The sequence below is a fragment of the Ambystoma mexicanum genome, chromosome 10 (assembly GCF_040938575.1).
Source record: "Ambystoma mexicanum isolate Mex_15411 chromosome 10, UKY_AmexF1_1, whole genome shotgun sequence".
In the NCBI taxonomy this organism is placed as follows: domain Eukaryota; kingdom Metazoa; phylum Chordata; class Amphibia; order Caudata; family Ambystomatidae; genus Ambystoma; species Ambystoma mexicanum.
Genome location: NC_090932.1, coordinates 290,399,593 through 290,418,424, shown reverse-complemented (window position 1 = coordinate 290,418,424; position 18,832 = coordinate 290,399,593). Strand labels below are relative to the sequence as shown.

The following is an 18,832-nucleotide window of genomic DNA, read 5'->3' as shown; positions in this document are numbered from 1 at the left end:
ACTATTCCGTCATTGATATATTTACAGAGGGTGTGGTTTTCTACTCTTAACATTATCATACGATGGTTCAGTTTGTGATTTCTTTTTTTTTTACTGTGTTTATCATCCGACTACGCTTTTGAGCACAATTATTAAGTATGTTAATTTTGAGTTAGATTTTTATTTTTTGTTATTGTTTCTGTTTATTTTTTTAGATCAATATTCCTTGTGCGCTCATTGATGTATGTGCTCCGACGGAATGTCTCTGTGCTTGCATTGTGATGACTATTTGGCTTTATGGAGTATATGTACATTATATTGAGTTCTGTGAGTGGATTGAGTGATTACATGTTTACTGCGGGTAACACATGATGGCTAATTGCTTCCATCTTTAAATTGTAATGTGAAGGGGATTAACAATCCTATTAAGATGACAGAGATACTTTTATAAATAAAATAAGGCTGATATAGACCCTTTAGAGAAAACACATTTGCAATTGGAGCATTTGGATTACATATTGAACAGAACATATGTGAAGGAGATTTCTAGTGCTTTTGTCAGCAACTCCATAGGTGTGGTCATTTTATTTAAGAAAGATTTGAGATAATGAGTGGACAAAGTGGAATTAGTTTTAGAAGGCAGATATGTTGCGGTTAAACTACTTGTAGAAAATAGGCATCTAACGCTTTAAATATCTATACAACCAATGAGGCAGAGAAAGTTTTTCAGCAGAGCAGATGGAGTGCTGAAAAATATGGGGGGCACAGAGATCCTAATGGGGGTGAGATTTTAATTCTATTCTGGGCAAAGAGGTAGCAAAATCATGAGTGGTCAATTTCTATGTGGAAGGTAGGGCTAGAAAAGGTTTTATAGATCGTGACATACATGGGAACTTATTGACATTTGACGAGTATTAGACAAAAGATCTAGACAGTATACTTTTCATAAAATTCCTCATGGAACTTCATGTATTAATCTTTTTCTGGTTAGTTGGGGCATTTGTGGCAATGTGTGTAGTGCTAGTATAGGCAATGTTGCGATTTCTGATCATGCTAGCATTGAGCTGGCTCTGGATACATTAGTGGAGGGTCTGGAAGGGAGAAGGCATTGGAGATTAAACGCAAATCTATAACTAGATGTCAAACATATTGAAAGAGAAACATTGCTGTATTTGCAGGGAAACCAAGGGCCAGTCAACAATGAGTCTATTGTTTGGGATGCCTGATACAAGGTAAAGTGATCAACTTTGCATCGTATAGAAGACAAAAAGAGGAAGAACTCCTCAGGTATAATTATGTCACTTCTGTTGACAATAGGTCTTCTATGCCAAGTGCTCTCTTGACTGAGTTGCATTCGAGAGCGGCAGGGATCCATTTTACACTAGGCAGTATTTTTGGGAGCAGGAAGAGAAATCAGGAACGTTGTTGGCAAGCCGCCTGAAAATTAAATAGAGAGGGAGGCAGGTGCTTTTTGTTGCGAATGAAGAGGGAGTGATCTTGAGGAGGAATGAAGACTGTGACAGATTTAAGCTGTATTACGTATCTCTGCATAGTGATGATGGCCATATTCATGAGTCATGAGTGCGTGAGGATCTACAACAGGTTGATTGCCCTAGTCTGGACAAGTGAAACAGACTCTGCCTAGATGCGTATATATGCCCTCAAGTAGTTGTGGATTCTGTAGAACCTTCCATCACATTCTTGCTCTTTTTTAGCATAACGATGCGGAAAAGTGACATGAATGAGGCAGTAGCAACTTCCACGCAATATTATTGAACATGGAAGTTAAGCTATTGGCAAAATATTTATACTAGGCGACTAAATGGTACTTTGCCTAAATTGGTCCATAAGAATCAGACTGGATTTGTGAGTGGCCGAAATAGCTATGATAATCTGAGAGAATTATTAAATGTTGTTCCCCTTGGAAAACACTCTGCTGAAGCTTTTTTGCAGCTGTTAGCATTGATGCCAAAAAAGCTTTTGACAGGGTAAAACAGTGACGTTGTAGTCTGTTTTGTTTACATTAACAGCTTCAGCAGGATCTTAGGGACGCTGACCGTAGCAGGTATGCAAGTTCCCCACATAGTGACCTTAAAAGGGTCCCACAGGATCAAGGGGTTTGGTGCAGTGGGTTCATTGTGTTCAATGAATTCTACTATTGCTTCTTCCAACATCTATCGCCATGCACCGTCTTTCAGTTCCCTGGGGTTTAATTTCCATGCCAGAATAGGAGGTCTAGGTCTATGCTTCTTAAGTCTGATTATTAGCGGTGAGTGGTCCGATAGGGTCCTTCCTGTATATGTAGCTTCTGTGAATAGGTGTGGATGTTCACGTCCTGTGAGGAAGTTATCAGTGCGGGTAAAGCTGTTGTCGGGTGAGAGTAGAATATAAAGGCATGGGTGTATGGGTGCAGCGTTATCCAGATATCGAAGTCTAGATGCACCAGTGATTTTTAATGTATTTTTAAAGTTCCACTTCTGCTAATATTGAATGCATGATTACACTGTAACAAATTCTTGTGACATTGTTTAACCTTTCCCTAAAGTGTAATAACTTGGTGTTCTCAGCATAAATGTCTTGTATCTTTTAGTGGCCTCTGGCTGTGATTTATTAATCGTTTCCCACCTTTAGGCCCTATATTTACTGTGATGTGTGTGAGCTCGTATTTTCCAAATACTATGTCTTTAGGGTTTAGAAATACTGTGACTTTGTTGGTGATGGTACTGGGTTCCAATAAATACTTTTTAGCGTTGTGCTTTAAAGTCTGGTTCAGTTATGTTTCCAATCTTTACTTTTTATGTAATGTGCCCATCACTGTGTAGTAGACCTACACTATAGTAAAGTGGTGGGATGTATCTTTATAGCAGTTACTGGTTTTAAAATATACTAAGTATATGATTCACTGTGTATTTTGCCTACCAAAGTACTTAATTGCATCTAATGTTTGTTCTTGAGATGCTGAAGACCCTGTTTCACGGGTGAGTCTGTAGCATCCCCCACAATGCACGAGACTGAGGGAATACTTAAAGGCCTTATGCAGCACGGTGCTGTTATTAGTGCGGGGCCTGGGTGCTTAGAAAGTGGCAATTATTTCCACCTACTTTCTAAGCACCCAGGCCCCGCACTATTAACAGCATGGTGCTGCAGAGGGCCTTTAAATATTCCTTCACTTTCGTGATTAAGGTGGCACGAGCTTGTGCACTTTAATCACGAGACTGAAAGCCAGGGTTCCAGAGCACCCTGATCCATTTCTGAACGTAATACTGGAACTCCAACATCAACACTGCAAGTAACTTACCTAGTCTGTGATATTTTTCTATGGTTCCCCTAAGTTCTCTGGGGTTGCTAAACAAGCACAGGTTTTTTAGAGACTTCCCCTGAGTTACTAGGAATAATTTTCCAATATATGTATTACACTCTTGTCTAGGGAAATACATGGTTTCACTTTGGTGCTGTTTCCCTATTCAGTGTGTAATACGGGTTTGGATAAGAGCCAGGTTCACCCAGGCACTGGGTCACTGGTAATATTGGTTGTATAGTTTACTTGAATTATCAAGCAATAAATGAAAAGTCTTGTCACTCGTTTTTTTGTAAAGATAAAAGCGATTTAATTACACACCTGAAGCCAACATGTGTTTCGACCCGACAAGGGTCTTTAAGGCGTGTATGATATGCATGAGAGTATTGTATTGTGACCGCCCATCTTTATGCAGAGGCCCCCTAGGCCTGCCAGGTTACTCAACAAGAGCCTTACCCAAGAGTTCAATACCAACACACCACTCTCACGCATATAACACACGCCTTGAAAAAGACCCTTGTCCGGTCGAAATATTTGTGGGCTTCAAGTGTGTAATGAAATGACTCATCTTGAAAAAAAAATGTCATTTATTGCTTGATAATTCAAGTAAACTATACAACCAATATTATCGGTAACCCAGCGCCTAGGTGAACCTGGCTCTTACTCAAATCTAATCTAACCTCGCCGAGACGGAAGAGCACTGTCTCTTAGGAACTGCTCACTGGCAGCAGGATCCCCTCTTAATCATGATCAGCGCAGTGATCCGCATATTCTAGTGCTCTACCCCCAATTTTCGTACAGTGTGTGATTTGCCCTTCTAGGCCAAGGCACTGTCTTCCTAAAATATATCCTGGACTTTGGGAGCCCTTCTGTGCTCTAGCATATATATTATGTGTAATACTTTAGTTAACATGTGCCAATTTCTGTATGGTGCCCTTGGATCTGGGCTAGTAATTATAACTGTGTGGTATTGTATAGGTTTTTTTTTTTCGAAAACTCACCTCTGGAGTGCTGATGTATTGTGTCTGCCACCAGGTATGGGGATTACATTTTAGGATAAAGAGTGAGTTAGGCCTTAACTGGCCATATACTGTTTTTTACTGAGACTATTGCTCTGCTATGTGTTCTGTACAACCTGAATACTTATTTTTTCCTCTCCCATTAAATATTTTATGTTTGACCTTAGAAATAAAATGTATATTTCACAGTATTCCAGTGTGGTGTATTATTTTGGGGTGTCTATTGGGATTATTTGTATCTCTCTGCCAGCCTTCCTTTCTCCCTCTTGAAGTTAAGCCTGACTGCTCTGCTACAGCAACCACTTGAGAGTGTTATTTCCTTTTGGGTGACACACTGTTCTACAATTAGGTTAGATGATTACTCAGCCCTCGCCAGTGGGTAGTGCACAAGTCATCCGAACATAATGCAAGTCCCAGCTCTACCCCCAGAGGTGTGAATTTGGCAGCAAACAACCCTTAGGCTAGAGTACCAGAGGAGAGTCCAATGAAGAAATTCAGTGGCAGATTGGAGAACCTGGAGTCCCAGAAGGAGATGAAGCACAGCAGGAAAAGATCAAATGGAAACCAATGGGAAAATGCATTGAGAGCCGCCTGCAAATAGCCCCTCAAGCCAGAAGTAAAAGCAGTGGCGAGGAAGCACTGAAAAAAGCAGGAGAACCCAGCAAACCAGGATTCTGCGGCCCGACTAACAGTGAGAGGGTGCCCAGCCACAGAAAACAGTCCAACGGTAAAGCTGAAGAGCAAATGAGGTGGGAGTCACACAACGTCATGGAGACTGTAGTGAACAGCACCAAGACAGGCCACCAACAACAGTAAAGCCGGAACCTGGCGCTAAACGAGCCCGTCCAACACAAGCACAGAAGTGGCCACGGAAGGACATCCAGCAGCCACAAACCACAACCAGAGATCAGCCGAGGATGCAGGGTTCAACCATTATGGCCAAAGCGGATTCCAAAATTGCAGAGACGGCAGGAAATCCTCCATCAGGTAAGTAAGCCTGCTTCTACACATCTACACACACACACACACACCCACACACACACCTACACACACACACACCCCTAGAATCAAAGTAATAGGCAGTCAGACACGGTGATCAGCCCTAAATCTGCCACTCAACTCAGAACTCTCCCATAGTATGTGATATGGCCTGCCCAGCTCTAGGAACTGGCCTGAATAAATTCAAACTACTACAGAGAATGCATGGTTGGGCTCACAAAGAGCCCACATGTGTCCAACCGCCACTTTAGGTCAGACTCATGGTTTCCAAGGACAAAGGCAGCCCCTAAAACATAATGGCTGAAAGCAGGACTTAATAAAATACATTGATACATGAAGGTCTACAAAAAGGTTACATTGATCAACCAATGACGTTAAACCTCTTCCACCCTTGGTGAAAGGGGGAAAGCAAATAGTTAAGGGACCCTAAAGAGTGACACACAAACTCTCAAAAAGGAAAATTCTGTCTCAACAACTATTCAGGATGCAAAAATAAAAAAATAAAAAATCATCCTAGAAAATGAACTATAAGCAAAAGGATAGTGGATCTGGTGAAGACACGGCCACTTAACAGTAATCCAGGTACTTATAACATGCCTGGATTGCAATGCACATTTTTTAAAACTCTGATGTGCTGGGTCAGCGCTTACAACACCACACTAATACGTCATTGAAACAGAACAGGGGGGTATCAAACCCGTCACCATCCAGCTTTAGCCCACACTAACCAACATCACTCAGCACAGACGATGCCGGCTAGGACTGATGGGATTTGTATGGTAAAATATCTCAAGGATGACAGTCTGGCTAGCCCTGAAATAGTCACCAACTTACCTAGCTTTTGTTGGAAAGTTCTGGCTGAGGTCTTTCATCACCATTAGCGCTTCAGATGAAGGGGCAGCAAGGATTCGCGCAGCTGTTTGGTAACTGAGATCTGAAAAAAGTACCAAAGTCACAAACAAAAAAAATGAAATAAAAAGCATTCAAACTGCACTATAGAGGAAAGCCAATTAATAGATTTAAGAGTTTGGCTGCAAAATTGATTTTTTACTAATGAACCCAACTTTCCAGTTTACAATAAATCAAGAAATTAATTTTTAACTATCTTTATTTGCCTACTTAGCACACAACTGATATTTTACAACAAAGGTGTGGATATAAAATATACGAGTCAACATTTCTCTAATGTGCTAGGTCATATTTCTGCTGTTGTCCAAAAGAACTAAAAGGTAGGAAATTGGGATTATTTTGACAGAGTGAAGCGGGGGCGATTGGTAGATCAGTATCAGGTGTTTCTACAAGTCCTCTGGTGAGGGCTTGTGAAGACCAACCTGGAGTACATGTACAGACATACCACCAAGTTAGTCCTGACTCTGACATTGGACATGTCGAGGAGCAGTCTTGCTTAAATCACTGGTGGGTAGAAGGGTGTGGTGTAAGTAAAGTAAAGATATTTAAACAGCACACAAGAAAGGCAGGTCTATAAGGTAAATTTACCGACAAAATATATCGTCTTGAAGTGACAACACGTCAATCAGTAACACCGAGATTTACAGGGGTGTACGATGCTTGAGACATTATAAGAGACTGCAAACGCGTGAAAAAGCAAACAAGTCAAAAAAATTAAGTGCTTCCATTAAGACCAGTGGCCCTAAACATATCAACAAACCCAAAGTGGGAACCTCAACTTTCACTGATACCTAGAGGTAGCACCAAGCATTATGAACAAGAATGGTATCAGGAGAACAAGAGAGACTGACGAAGGTGGACAGACAAATAAGAACTTAAATCGGTATATTCATTTTATTAAGATTTATCTAAAAAACACTTCAACACATATAAATTTAATTAATTCTAAAAGACATTTTGCTAATCATACAACCTTACATACACACTCTAATGCAATGTTTAAATAATGTACAGTGCTGAAAAATTAAAGAAGCTGATCAATTCATTAAACCACTTCTTTTCATTGAGTTTATAAAACATTCACAATGTTATAAACCACAGTTCATTCCTAAATGTAATGGAATGTAATGAATGTAATGTAATGAACTGTGGTTTATAACATTGTGAATGTTTTATAAACTCAATGAAAAGAAGTGGTTTAATGAATTGATCAGCTTCTTTAATTTTTCAGCACTGTACATTATTTAAACATTGCATTAGAGTGTGTATGTAAGGTTGTATGATTAGCAAAATGTCTTTTAGAATTAATTAAATTTATATGTGTTGAAGTGTTTTTTAGATAAATCTTAATAAAATGAATATACCTAAACATATCAAACCATATCTAAACAGGTAATCAGTAAAATTGTACAGGTAATGTAAGGGTGCAGAAGTGTGCGTCTGACACAACCGTAGCATGGTGATTGGCAAAGACTTTTATTGAGGCAAAAATAAAGAGGAAACTTAGGGTCCCTGCCTTTAATAAGGAGCTAAGGAGTCGGTCAGAATGTCCAAGGAAATAAAATGAGTCCACTGTCATGTGAAAAAGCCTACTTCTATCCCTCACACTTGTAATTAATAAGAAAAGGATAGTGATCTTGGTCCAGAAGAATGACTCCCTTCTTCTGGACAATGAGCCACAGTTCCAATCGTAGGGAGAAGCTGTGACAATGACTCCCTTCTCCAGATCTCAGTTCCTTTCTGAAGAAACAAAGTTCCAGCTTGTGGTGCTGTGATGCTTCAGCGCCAATGCAAAAGAAAAAGTTCCAACTCAAACATCCTTATTGACCATGGTTTTGCTTCACTAACGGATTCCTGGAGATTGGTTCTCAATGTTCCAACAGTGCCAGGGGAATGACTCCCTTCCCCAGGTCTTCTTCTGATTGGCTTCACTATGCACAATCTTTGGGAAAGAGACCAGGAGATATCCTTCAGCGGAGGTCTCTTGGCTTCACAGTTCATAAGGGCTGGGCGGAATGACTCCCTGCCCCCAGGCCCTTCTTAGACCATCACAATTCACAGTTCAATACTATCCAGGGGAATTCCTCCCTACCCCAGGCCTGCTTTGCACTTCAAAAGTTCACAATTCACATGCGCTGCCAATCTTATGGGTGCAGGTCCCAGACCCATGTATTCCTCTTAACCTGGTGCAGTAGTCCTGGCTCACTATCCTGCCAGGTACTGTGACTATGAAGATGATATGTGTTGATCTTGATAAAAGGGTGCAGGTCCCCAACCCGTGGGATTCTCCCCTTTTAGTGTGGCAGACCGTACTGGGGTCAGTAATGTAAGACTCACAATTAGGTTTCGTTTTCTCAAAGTGTGTCATTTTATTTTAAACATAAATGGAATATAAACGCTAACTAAACCTACTCTACCAGGGGTTCCCTACAGTATAGGATCTAAAGAAACACCTTCTACCATGCACAAAACAAACCCTCACACTAAACAGAAACATTCAAAATAACATATACAACATAAATAAAAAGGCTACCAAATAACCAGTGTATTGGATGACTATTTGTGCTGGGCAGATCTTGCTTCCACAGAAATGTCCCAAAGTTAATTTCCACCAAGAAAAATAAAGTCTTAAACTCTTGAAAAGGTTCAAAGAAAAAGTTCAAACAAACAAGAATCCACGGGTAATAAGTCCTTCTTGGCTTGATGAAAAGATCCCTTTCCAAGTTTCACAAAGAAGACAACAGCACCAATGGTGTTTCTGGATAGTCTCTTTCCAGGAAAGAAAGGATAAGGTTTAAGACAAAAGTATTACTTCTGTTTAGCAACCACTCTTCTTGCACCTTCTGCAGCACCTTTATATAAAACTTTGTCAGGATGCTTCTTCCTATGGGTTGCTCTCTATAGCAATTCCATTCTGCTGCTGATACTGTGAGAGTAGACTCCCTTGTCTCACAGTATACTTCTGCTTCTACTACAAAATAATAATGTTCTGACAAAAGTATCGACAACCACAGTTTTACTGCTGCTACTGCTTAAAAGTCTTAAGCAACTTCAACAAGACTTATTCGACCTCTACAGGTGGGAATGGCACTGCCTCTTTGCCTTCTACAACATCTGTCTTTACTTCAGGCAACTTCAACAACACCCTTCGATCTCTACAGGTTGGCAAGGAACTCTTCCTTTTTGTATGATAAGAAAGGGCAGCCTCTTTGCCTTTCCTTTCGATCTTGCAGCTACCAGAAAATCTATCTTTGGCTTCCGGACTGCTTCTTCTTAGCTTGAACTGTCTCAGCTTTACAGATTAAACAATATGTATCTTTAACAAGTACCCAGCTCCGTATACAGCTTCTTGTCTTCAAATGTTACACCAAAGCTGTATTGACACTCTTCCAGTCTTGGGTAACCTAATCACCGTTGTATCAGAGGACTCTGGGTTTTTGACAGCGTCAACAACTTTATAACAATGAGGTGCAGTTCTTAATTGAGCTGGTTTGACTTTAAATGGGTTTGGTCTACTGGCTTGGGTAATACGTGTTCTCCTCTTCGCTCCAGCAACTACAACAACTGCTACATCAATGTTCAGTCTCTTACAAGCACTCAGTGCCTCAATAGAAAATGGCACACACAATTTTGTTTAGGTGATACACTGCCACTTTAAAGATGTGCATTCCTTCTTTTGGTCAGTGTTACACATCAAAAGAACTTGAGAAACAGTCTCATAGGCGCAACCTCTTCCTGATGTTTTACGAGCTTGTAACAATGCGGGCAAGTCAGCTTTTACTTCATACGGCTTGCCAGCAACATTTTCCTCTTTAACAGTAGACACGCGACCGCTCAGCAACAGTTTATTCTTAATGGGGAAAAGGGAAGCTCTACACGCAGGTACTTTAACTTTGTTGGTATACGCATGTGATACAATTCCCTTCTTAAAATGACTAGCCACTCAGGGATGTCATTTCACTAAAATTCCAGGGGTAGCAGAAGTGACATTGCACAACCCTTGACCTCCGATGACATCACAGGAAGTGATGTCATTTGACTCCTACTCCAAAGGGATATCATGGGAAGTGATGGAACTCGACCTTTCACCCCTTGACAAAAAAGGAAGTGGCATCACATAGCATTGTTCCTAAGTACACTACGAAAAATATGTTTACTATAACACTGTAATGTGATCTACATTTCATACAAGAATGCATCACCATATGTATCGTTATCAGTGTGTACAGACCCATATTCCCAAATTACTGTGAATGCAAGCAGACGTCTCAGGCCAAACGATAATGATGTGTTATTATGTAGCACTTACAGTTAAGTGCTTTATGTAGAACAAATATACATAAAATATCACCCAACCAATGTTGGTACTCATTTATCGACCTCCGAAGGATGAAAGGCTGAGCTGGCCTTGCTAGGATTCGAACCTGCAGATCACACACACATCAGTGCAGCGAGCACTCAACCCACTGAGCTATTTTACCAGCTATAGCCATCTTGCCGGCTATAGTAAAATGAGCAATTACATGCCTGAAGGTTCTCAAAGTCAGAAAGCAAATGACACTCTGTATTGGATACCATTAAACTGGTTACTGAGATTTAACAGCAGGCCAGTTTATCTGCAGGTCTGGTGCAAAGTTGGCCACGTCAAGCCTGCATGGATCTACTTTTCAGGCTTCAGAGGTTGGCAAAATATACACCATTGTGAGGGTTCATAACTGTGTATTAAAGAATTTCGAGTAGCGCAGGGAAAGCAGCGCACTCACACGGCATCCCGTACTCTGGGCACTTGTTACCTCATACATGCAAATAAGCATTCTGAACAGCATGCCAAGGAGGTATGAAAGATGGACACATTACAACAAAGCATTAATTGTGGCACAATGAAATAAAGAGGCACTTCATGTGCTATGGTCAAACAGTTCTACACTGTACACAAGCTTTTAAGCACAAGGATTTTGTCAAGTGACCGAGGACACAGATGGAATGTCTTGTGATGATCATAACAGAGACAACAGCAGAACAAAACATGCTATAACTGCAACTTGCGAAAAGCAAAATACATAGTCCGAAATGGATGCGTATTGTACTCTAAATGCTTTTTGGACATTTTTGTCTGCATTGTGAATTTGAGGTGTTTAAGAACAGGCCAAATCAGTGACTCACCCCCTGAAGTGTGCCTGAAATAAGCCTTTGATGAGTCTAGCAATTATTGTATAGAATTCCAGAAAGACAAATTATTTGTTGTTCCTATTCTTTCTTATTTAGGGTCACTGCTCAAAGTGCAACATTTGTGGAACGCCTGTTTTCTTTAAGAGGCCTGAACAAGAAAGCCATCCACTCCAGAAATAGAGCCATATGGCGCTGGCCACATCCCATGAGCTTCTATTAAAAAAAATTAGGGTTAGCAAGGGAGACCTCGGGTGTAGCAAGGGAGACCTCAGACCCCTTGTGGCCCCAAAATGATATTCATGTTCCCACTTCTGCGAACAACTTTTACTCACTTTGTTATGCATGAGAGTATGAACGGTTACAGTTACCGGCAACATTTTCCTGATGATTTGGAGTACAGAGCTTCCTGCGCTGGCTCCACAATCACAGCGGCTGCAGGCTGCTTTTGCTCCCGACTTAATTTCTTCTCCTGCTACTGCTACAGGCACTCTTGGGAACAACACCCCTCTGCTGCACGGGTGTCTCCGATCCGGCCTCATTAAGGGAGAGTCTTACACTCTGCCGCTTGCCTTGGCTTGATTCTGCACACAGCCTTGGGTGGATGCACAACTTCAGCTCTGCGATTCACAGCAATTAGGCATTACTCCCAGTTACTCCAATGCTGCCACAGCCAAACAGGGCTTGTGAGCACGGGACCAACTCAGAGCCTGCAGGTGAAATCTGCTCTGGCGTCCCTTCTATGGTCACACTTCCTTGTGAACTGCCCGCCTCATGCTCTGCTCCTTCTACTTCGGCTACTGCCGCCCTTCCTGCTCCAGCTTCTTTTACTGCTCCCTCCTACTGCAGCCTTTTACGCCCCTCAAGTGGGTTAATTGGATTCAGGTACAGGCTCTTAGGACTAATTGCCCGTCTTGCCAAAAGCTATTAGTCATGCTTGCCTGGCCTTGGCTCCTGCCTGCCTCCTCAGTCTTCTTCTTCACAGTCCCAGAGGGATTGTAAGACATGCAGTCGATTTTATAGACATTTGGTTTTTCTACTTCTTTAAATGGCTTAAAGATGGTTCTTCCTCCCTTGATGGTATTAATAAAGGAGTTATAGGGAGGAACCTTTTAAGAGATAGAAGCTATAGTAAAAGGCACAAAATTAACCGTTCTTATTGGCATACCTTTGGCATTGGGGAGGATATGGGTATTTTGGGTTATAAAAGATTGGTTCTTTGGGTTCAACACTAGATTGAGTCACTTCCTTAGAATTTACCTTTCCATCCTTAGTAGGTGGCTGAGATATTTCAAAATAGCAATAGGCCAATTCCTCTAAGTATGTGGTAAGAGTATTGCTCTTCAAGGAGAAATACTGTGCGCCACCCTGCAAAATCTCCCCACAGCCCTGGGCCTCGTCTCCACCCAGTTGATCCTCCCACAGTACACCACCCACAGGATTGGGATCAGGCAGCGTTTGCCCTCTCCTGGCCACCTGGGAGGAGACTTTAAGACAGGGGTTCAGTGGGGATCTACAAGATTGTCTACAAGACCTGGTCCATTATCCTGCCAGGTACAGTGACCATGAATATGACTTAGTTTACTCTTCATAAAAGGATGCGGAGCCCAGGCCTGTGGGATTCTCTCCTATTGGTGCTGTTTTCGGTAGGGCTCATAGCTTTTCCCTCAGGGGCTTCCCTTATACCCCAGTATCGTGGGTCCAGCATCTGCCAGTGCCCTCTGGTACCCCCTTCAACTGCCCCGGTAGCTCTAGTACCTTTAGGGTCTCTACAGTCTCGCCCCGGTCAGTCTTGGGTTTCTCCACTCTCTGTTTCAGGTTTCTCCAGGCTTCTCCAGTGTCTCTGAAGCACTTGCAGATTCACAGCGTGCACATCATCCTGTGACCGCACAGACCTTCTGCTTGACTTGCCTGGACGTTTGTTGCTCTGCTTTCCGGGATGCTTCTTCCTAAGAGCCTTTCTGCCTGCCCGGCAAGCTTTCATGTAGCTTCGTTTTTCCACTGAGTGGAGCGTTCCACACGCTTGCGGTTCCTCCAGGAAGCAAATTTCTCTTCTGTTTCACAGTTCCTCCAAAGAGGCCTTCCCGCTTCAGTTTTGAATGGGTTCTGCCCAATCAGGTTTCATGAACAACTAGACTGTTCATTCAGGTTCTCGTGAGTGATCTCTATGCTTCTGCACTTCTTCCGTGTTCCAGTACTGATGTTTAGGTCTTCCCGTGAGTCAATTGGTCTCTCACTTGTCTCAGTACTTAAGGGATGCATGTCACCCAAGGCGTCCACACTCTTCTTCGTATATTGGTGGTATGGCAAAAAAAATAAAGGAACACTGGGGAAAGTGTTGGTGGAAGGGGGGTAGGAAGGTGTGTTAGGTTTAGATGGGCTATGGGGATACCATGTTCTCCCCAAGTCATCACTACTCTCACAGGGGGCTTACCTACCCATGAGATCCACCCGCTGAGTACCACCCCCCAGGGGGACTATCGGGTAGCAGCCTCTCCCCTGTTGCCACATGGGAAGGGGTTCCCCCAGGGGAGAAGTGATTACATTTTGGGATTTGTCACAGTAGGTTAAATTATGAGGTGCTTCTATATAGTTTTGATAGACTTAAAAGTGTGTCCATAGACTTTAATGGGGAAGTTAGTAGGAAGCTCACATTTATACTGAAAAGTAAGGTAGAATTCCAGTAGTTCAGGGGAGCTGCTGAGGTGGCAACCTCTTTTCTGGTAAGAGTGGAGGATCCGAACAGTGTCTTTCCATATCCAAGTTTGATTACCAGAGGCCTAGAGAAGAAACTTTGCAGAGATGGAACCAAACCCTGTCGCAGTGGATGTCGTGATCAGGAGGAACCTTGGAAAAGGACTGTACATCAAGCCCCTACACTTTAGAAGAGAGGTCCAGAAACATATTGGAGATCAGAAGCCTCTGGGGATTTGACCCAGCTTGATGGGAAAGGTAAACAAAAAAAAATTGTTTAGTGCATAAGTCATCACTGACAGCAGGATTTCGTTTTGGACATGGTGATGGTTCCTGTTGCAGGGTCTGCAAGCAGAGCCCCTGAAAACAGCTAGTTAAGGAAAATATTGTGAGCGACTGTTGGGTCAGAATACTATTTTTTGGGGTTCATTTACAAAACCTTGTTCTGGCTTTTCAGACTTTTTTTCTGTCAAAGGTCATTCTACTGAATTCCCCTGCCATGTGTAACTCATTTGTGGTGCGCTGTTTTTAGTAGTCCACACAACTACCAAGGCCAGAGTACACCCAGGGCACCCCATTTTCTTCCTGGTTGAGCTCTTGGACCCAGAACATGTGTTGGGGAGTAGGGTGGTGCCAGCTGCATGTTTTGATTCTGGGAACAACATTTTTCAGCCTTTTTCAGTGTTCGTTATTAGGCTACTTTTTGAGTGGGGACCTAGCTTCGGGAAGCAACAGAGCTTTACAATCATAGCGGGAAGGACATGGTGAGGGTAGCAGAGAAACAAGGGATTAGGGTGCTAACAATAGGGGAGGTGGAGGGCGTATCATTTAGCAGCAAGCAATCTACAAGTAATGAGGGGGGGGGAACGGTGAGGAGCAGATTACCCAGCCTCTGGTAGTGTAGGGAGTGGAGGGTGTGTGGACCTAGGTGTTTGGGAGGAGCCATTCCTTGAAGAGGGTATTTTACTCCTTCCTGGACTGTAGAAGCAGCGGGCGAGTCTGAGGGTGATGAGGAGGAGGGTGCAGAGTATTGGGGGATAGACAGAGAAGGCCTGTCTTCTGGTTTTTTCCTTTCTGCACCAGTGGAATACAAGTCTGCACATGTCCTTACCTCTGGTGGATCGTCGGCCTCCAGAGATGCTGGGTTTCTAAGTGAGGTAGTTTGGAGAGGTCAGGGTGGCTGCCTGGTAGATGATGCAGCACGATTTGATGATACAGGCTTGCAAAGGAAGCCAGTGCAGTTCGATGAGGGTGAGGGTGATCTGGTCAAATTGGTGGAGTCCTTTGATGAGTCGTGCTGTAACATGCTGGACACACCTCTAGCACAGTTCCACCCTACTGATGAGGTCCAACCAGACTGAAGCACTTGTCTGGGGATGATGTTGGAACTCTTGTTTAGAGCAGAATTGCTTAGCATTTCGGTGGTGAACTGCCCTAGGACAGGACAAAGACTGATATGTTTTAGATATTTCTCCTCTGCGAAAGATAGTGAGCTAAAGACTCTGGGGTGTGTCTCTCGTAAACCGGGACTAATGTCCAGCAGAGGGACTCCCAGGACCCCCTCCCCCCCTGTTTTATTTTTTTTTTTTACACCTCTAGGTTGCCAGGCTATTCAGCGGAAAGGCCTTCCAAAAGGGCGTTGCCACCATGCAAGTGGGATAGGATTAAGGCTTGGACAGCAGTTTTGATGTGGTTTTCTGGTATAAAGGGTTTGATTTTCTGCAGGAGAGAAAGCTGGTAATAGTCCATTTGCGTCTTTCTTACTATGTGCTGTTTGAAGGAGAGGTGGAGGTCAAACCCAAGGGACTTGACTCAGGTGGCCAGCTGCGGTATGAAGCCCTCAAGGACTTCACACCCCAGATAACCAGGTATGGATGTCAGGTGTTCAAGACTGGATCAATGTGAGGCAGGAGTTGAGCCTGTCAATGTCTCTGATGGAGGATATATTAAGGGAGAGCTTTGTGTCATTTGCATATTGATGGATGTGGATGTTGTGTAGAGTACGGGAGGTTCTGAACGGTACCATGTAGAGAGTGAAGATCACTGGGGAGAGGATGGGCAGGATGCCAGAGGTCATGGGTATTGTTGGTGATCTGGAGGAATCCATTTGTACCAACTGTTGGCAATTAGCAAGGTAGGATTTGAACCAGTGGAGGACAATCTCGCTGATCCCTATGCAGCAATGTAGATTGGGAGTGTCTAACGGTCTACTGTATTGAATGCTGCTGAGAGAACCAGGAGATAAGGATGGTTATCTTCAAGGATTTGCAAAAGCCTATGCATGGTAGACAATGGGCTACCAATGCATTTGAATTCAGCAAAACAAACTCTGTCAAAGGCCACCGCCTTTGGAAAAACAGCCTAAATGCATTGTGATGTGTCACATATGGGGCTATATATTATAGCACATATACAATGATGCTTATATTTACATAAAAAACTATTTTGGTCTGTTGTACTAGTCAATAACGTAAACATTTTTACACATCAGGACGACATTGCATCATAATGCACAATGACGTCAACATCTGCTTTTAAAAGTGGGCATTTTGTGTTTTGGCATGCAGAAAGCTGGTGTGTCATCATACATCGCTAAATGAGAAATATTCGTAATCCTCTATACAGGTAAAAACAATTGGATGCTGTAAGGGATCAAGAGTAAGACTCAGACACAGTGCATTGTTAAATGTTGGTTATAGACTTATTGTCAAAATAATAAGAGGGGTTGGGAAAAGCCTGTCTATGTGTAACTCTACGAGGGATTTCCCTGCCTCAACAAAACTAAGGAACATCTGTGTCAGTATGTCAAATAAAACATCCTCAGTCTGGTGTCCAAAGCCCTCAAAGTGCCTCTTACATGCTAAACTAAGCACACAGAGAAAAAGGGGATTTCTCTGGGCTATAAACTTATAGCTTATTCTTGAAGTTTCAAACAAAGTTCTAAAGTGCAGATACGAAAAAGAATAATGTTCCACCGGGAAAGGTGTTCTCCCTTCCTTTAGATTTCTTCTGGTTTCTCACAATTTGTCTGGCACTTTTAAAAAAAGTCAATAATATTCCATTGCTTCGCAAGATGACTCTCACTGAATATTCCTTTTTATCCAGTTATCTTACAGTTCAAAAGGAAAAATGTTGGAGGAGCAATTCCACCCTTGAATCCCTTCAGTCTACACTGATTCAATTGGTTTCTTACTACCTAGCAGAAACAGGGATTTCCTTTGTTTACCTCGGTTTTCTTTCGATGGCACAGTTCTTTGAGATGAACAAGTTACTTACCAACTGTAACGTTCTTTCGATTGGATGTTCCTCCCACGTATTCCTCATCTTATGGTAATTGTATCCCAGCTTCAGCTGCTTCGGAAAAATGTTTCACCAGGGGGCACTGTGTTCGAGACCACAGAGTCGAAGTCCCTCGAGGGCCGCCGTCGGGCATCGACGTCATCCGCTGTATAAAGGGCTCGAGCAGCGCCCGTTACCTCAGTTCTGTTTTTACAGTGTTCATGGTCACATCAGCTGATCAGGCTTCAAGTGTTCAGGCTCTTAAGGAAGTCAGAGTGCAACTGGCGTAAATTGTAAGAGGGGTAGGATGGGAGGGTCGATGAGGAATATGTGGGAGGAACATCCAATTGAAAGAACTTTACAGTTGGTAAGTTACTTGTTCTTCGAATGGATTGTGTCCTCCCACGTATTCCTCATCTTATGATAGACTCCCATAGCAGTGGTAATTTTGGAGGTGGGAGTAATAGGAATTTTAATTATGGACTGAATGAAGGACAGCTTTTGCAAATAGTCCTCCTTGGTATGAAGTAGAGTCCAAGTAGTAATCCTTTACAAAGGTGTGCATTGAAGACCAGGTGGCTGCAACACAAATATCCTGCACCGGGACACCCCTCTGAAGGGCCGTGGAAGTTGCCATGCCTCTGGTTGAATGAGCCCTTAATCCATCTGGAGGCTCTTTGCCAGCTAGTTTATAGCATTCAGAGATTGCTAGAATTATCCATCTGGATAGTAGAGCTTGTTTAGATACTGCAAGGCCCAATTTGTGCCCAGTATATCCAACGAATAGTTGGTCACATTGTCGGAGATTTGCGTAATCTGGAAATATAGAAACAGAGCCCTTTTTGGGTCCAGTCTATGTAATCTTTCCTCTTCCTTACTAGCGTGAGGTGGAGGATAAAAGGAAGACAATCTTTTGTGACAGATGAAAATCAGACACTATTTTAGGCAAGAATGATCGCTTGACTTTTAAAATACCCTTGTCCCTATGGAAAATAGTGTGAGGCGGCTTATAAGACAGTGCCTGCAACCCACTTACCCTGCAGCCTGATGTTATAGCCACTAACAGAATTGTTTTAAGAGTGAGCAGTCTTAATGGACAAGAACGTAAAGGCTTGAAAGGAGCACACGAGAAATTTTAAGACTAGATTTAAATCCCAGATGGGCACCTGAAAAGGTGTTGCAGGGTATACATTTGTCAACCCTTTCAAGAATTTAATGACTAAAGGCATTTTAAAATAGGACACCTCTTCCGAGGAGCGTTTAAAGATAGATAGCGCTGCCAAGTAACCTTTTATCGTTCCAACTTGGAACCCCAAATTGGCTAAGTGTAAGAGAAAGTACTGTTGGAGTATTACAAAGACATGGATCCACATTATTATCCCTGCACCAGTTACTGAACTTGTTCCAACGACACCGATACAGGGATTTTGTTGCTTGCCTTCTGGCCAAAAGCAAAATCTCCATTACGTCATCCGGGAGGTCCCAATCC

At 42.7% G+C, this 18,832-nt stretch overlaps 1 protein-coding gene across 3 annotated transcripts in view; it reads right to left on the bottom strand.

Moving 5' to 3' along the window:
- The window catches only part of UGGT1 (UDP-glucose glycoprotein glucosyltransferase 1), a 2,047,742-nt gene that overhangs the window by 1,585,668 nt on the left and 443,242 nt on the right, over positions 1 to 18,832 (bottom strand). For 2 of the 3 annotated variants that reach the window (XM_069617854.1, XM_069617856.1), the window contains exon 10: positions 6,134 to 6,229. In XM_069617854.1, the coding sequence (XP_069473955.1) occupies positions 6,134 to 6,229 (96 nt within the window). Of the gene's footprint in view, positions 1 to 6,129; positions 6,230 to 18,832 lie in introns of all 3 variants that reach the window. The other variant, XM_069617855.1, reaches the window with a different exon arrangement.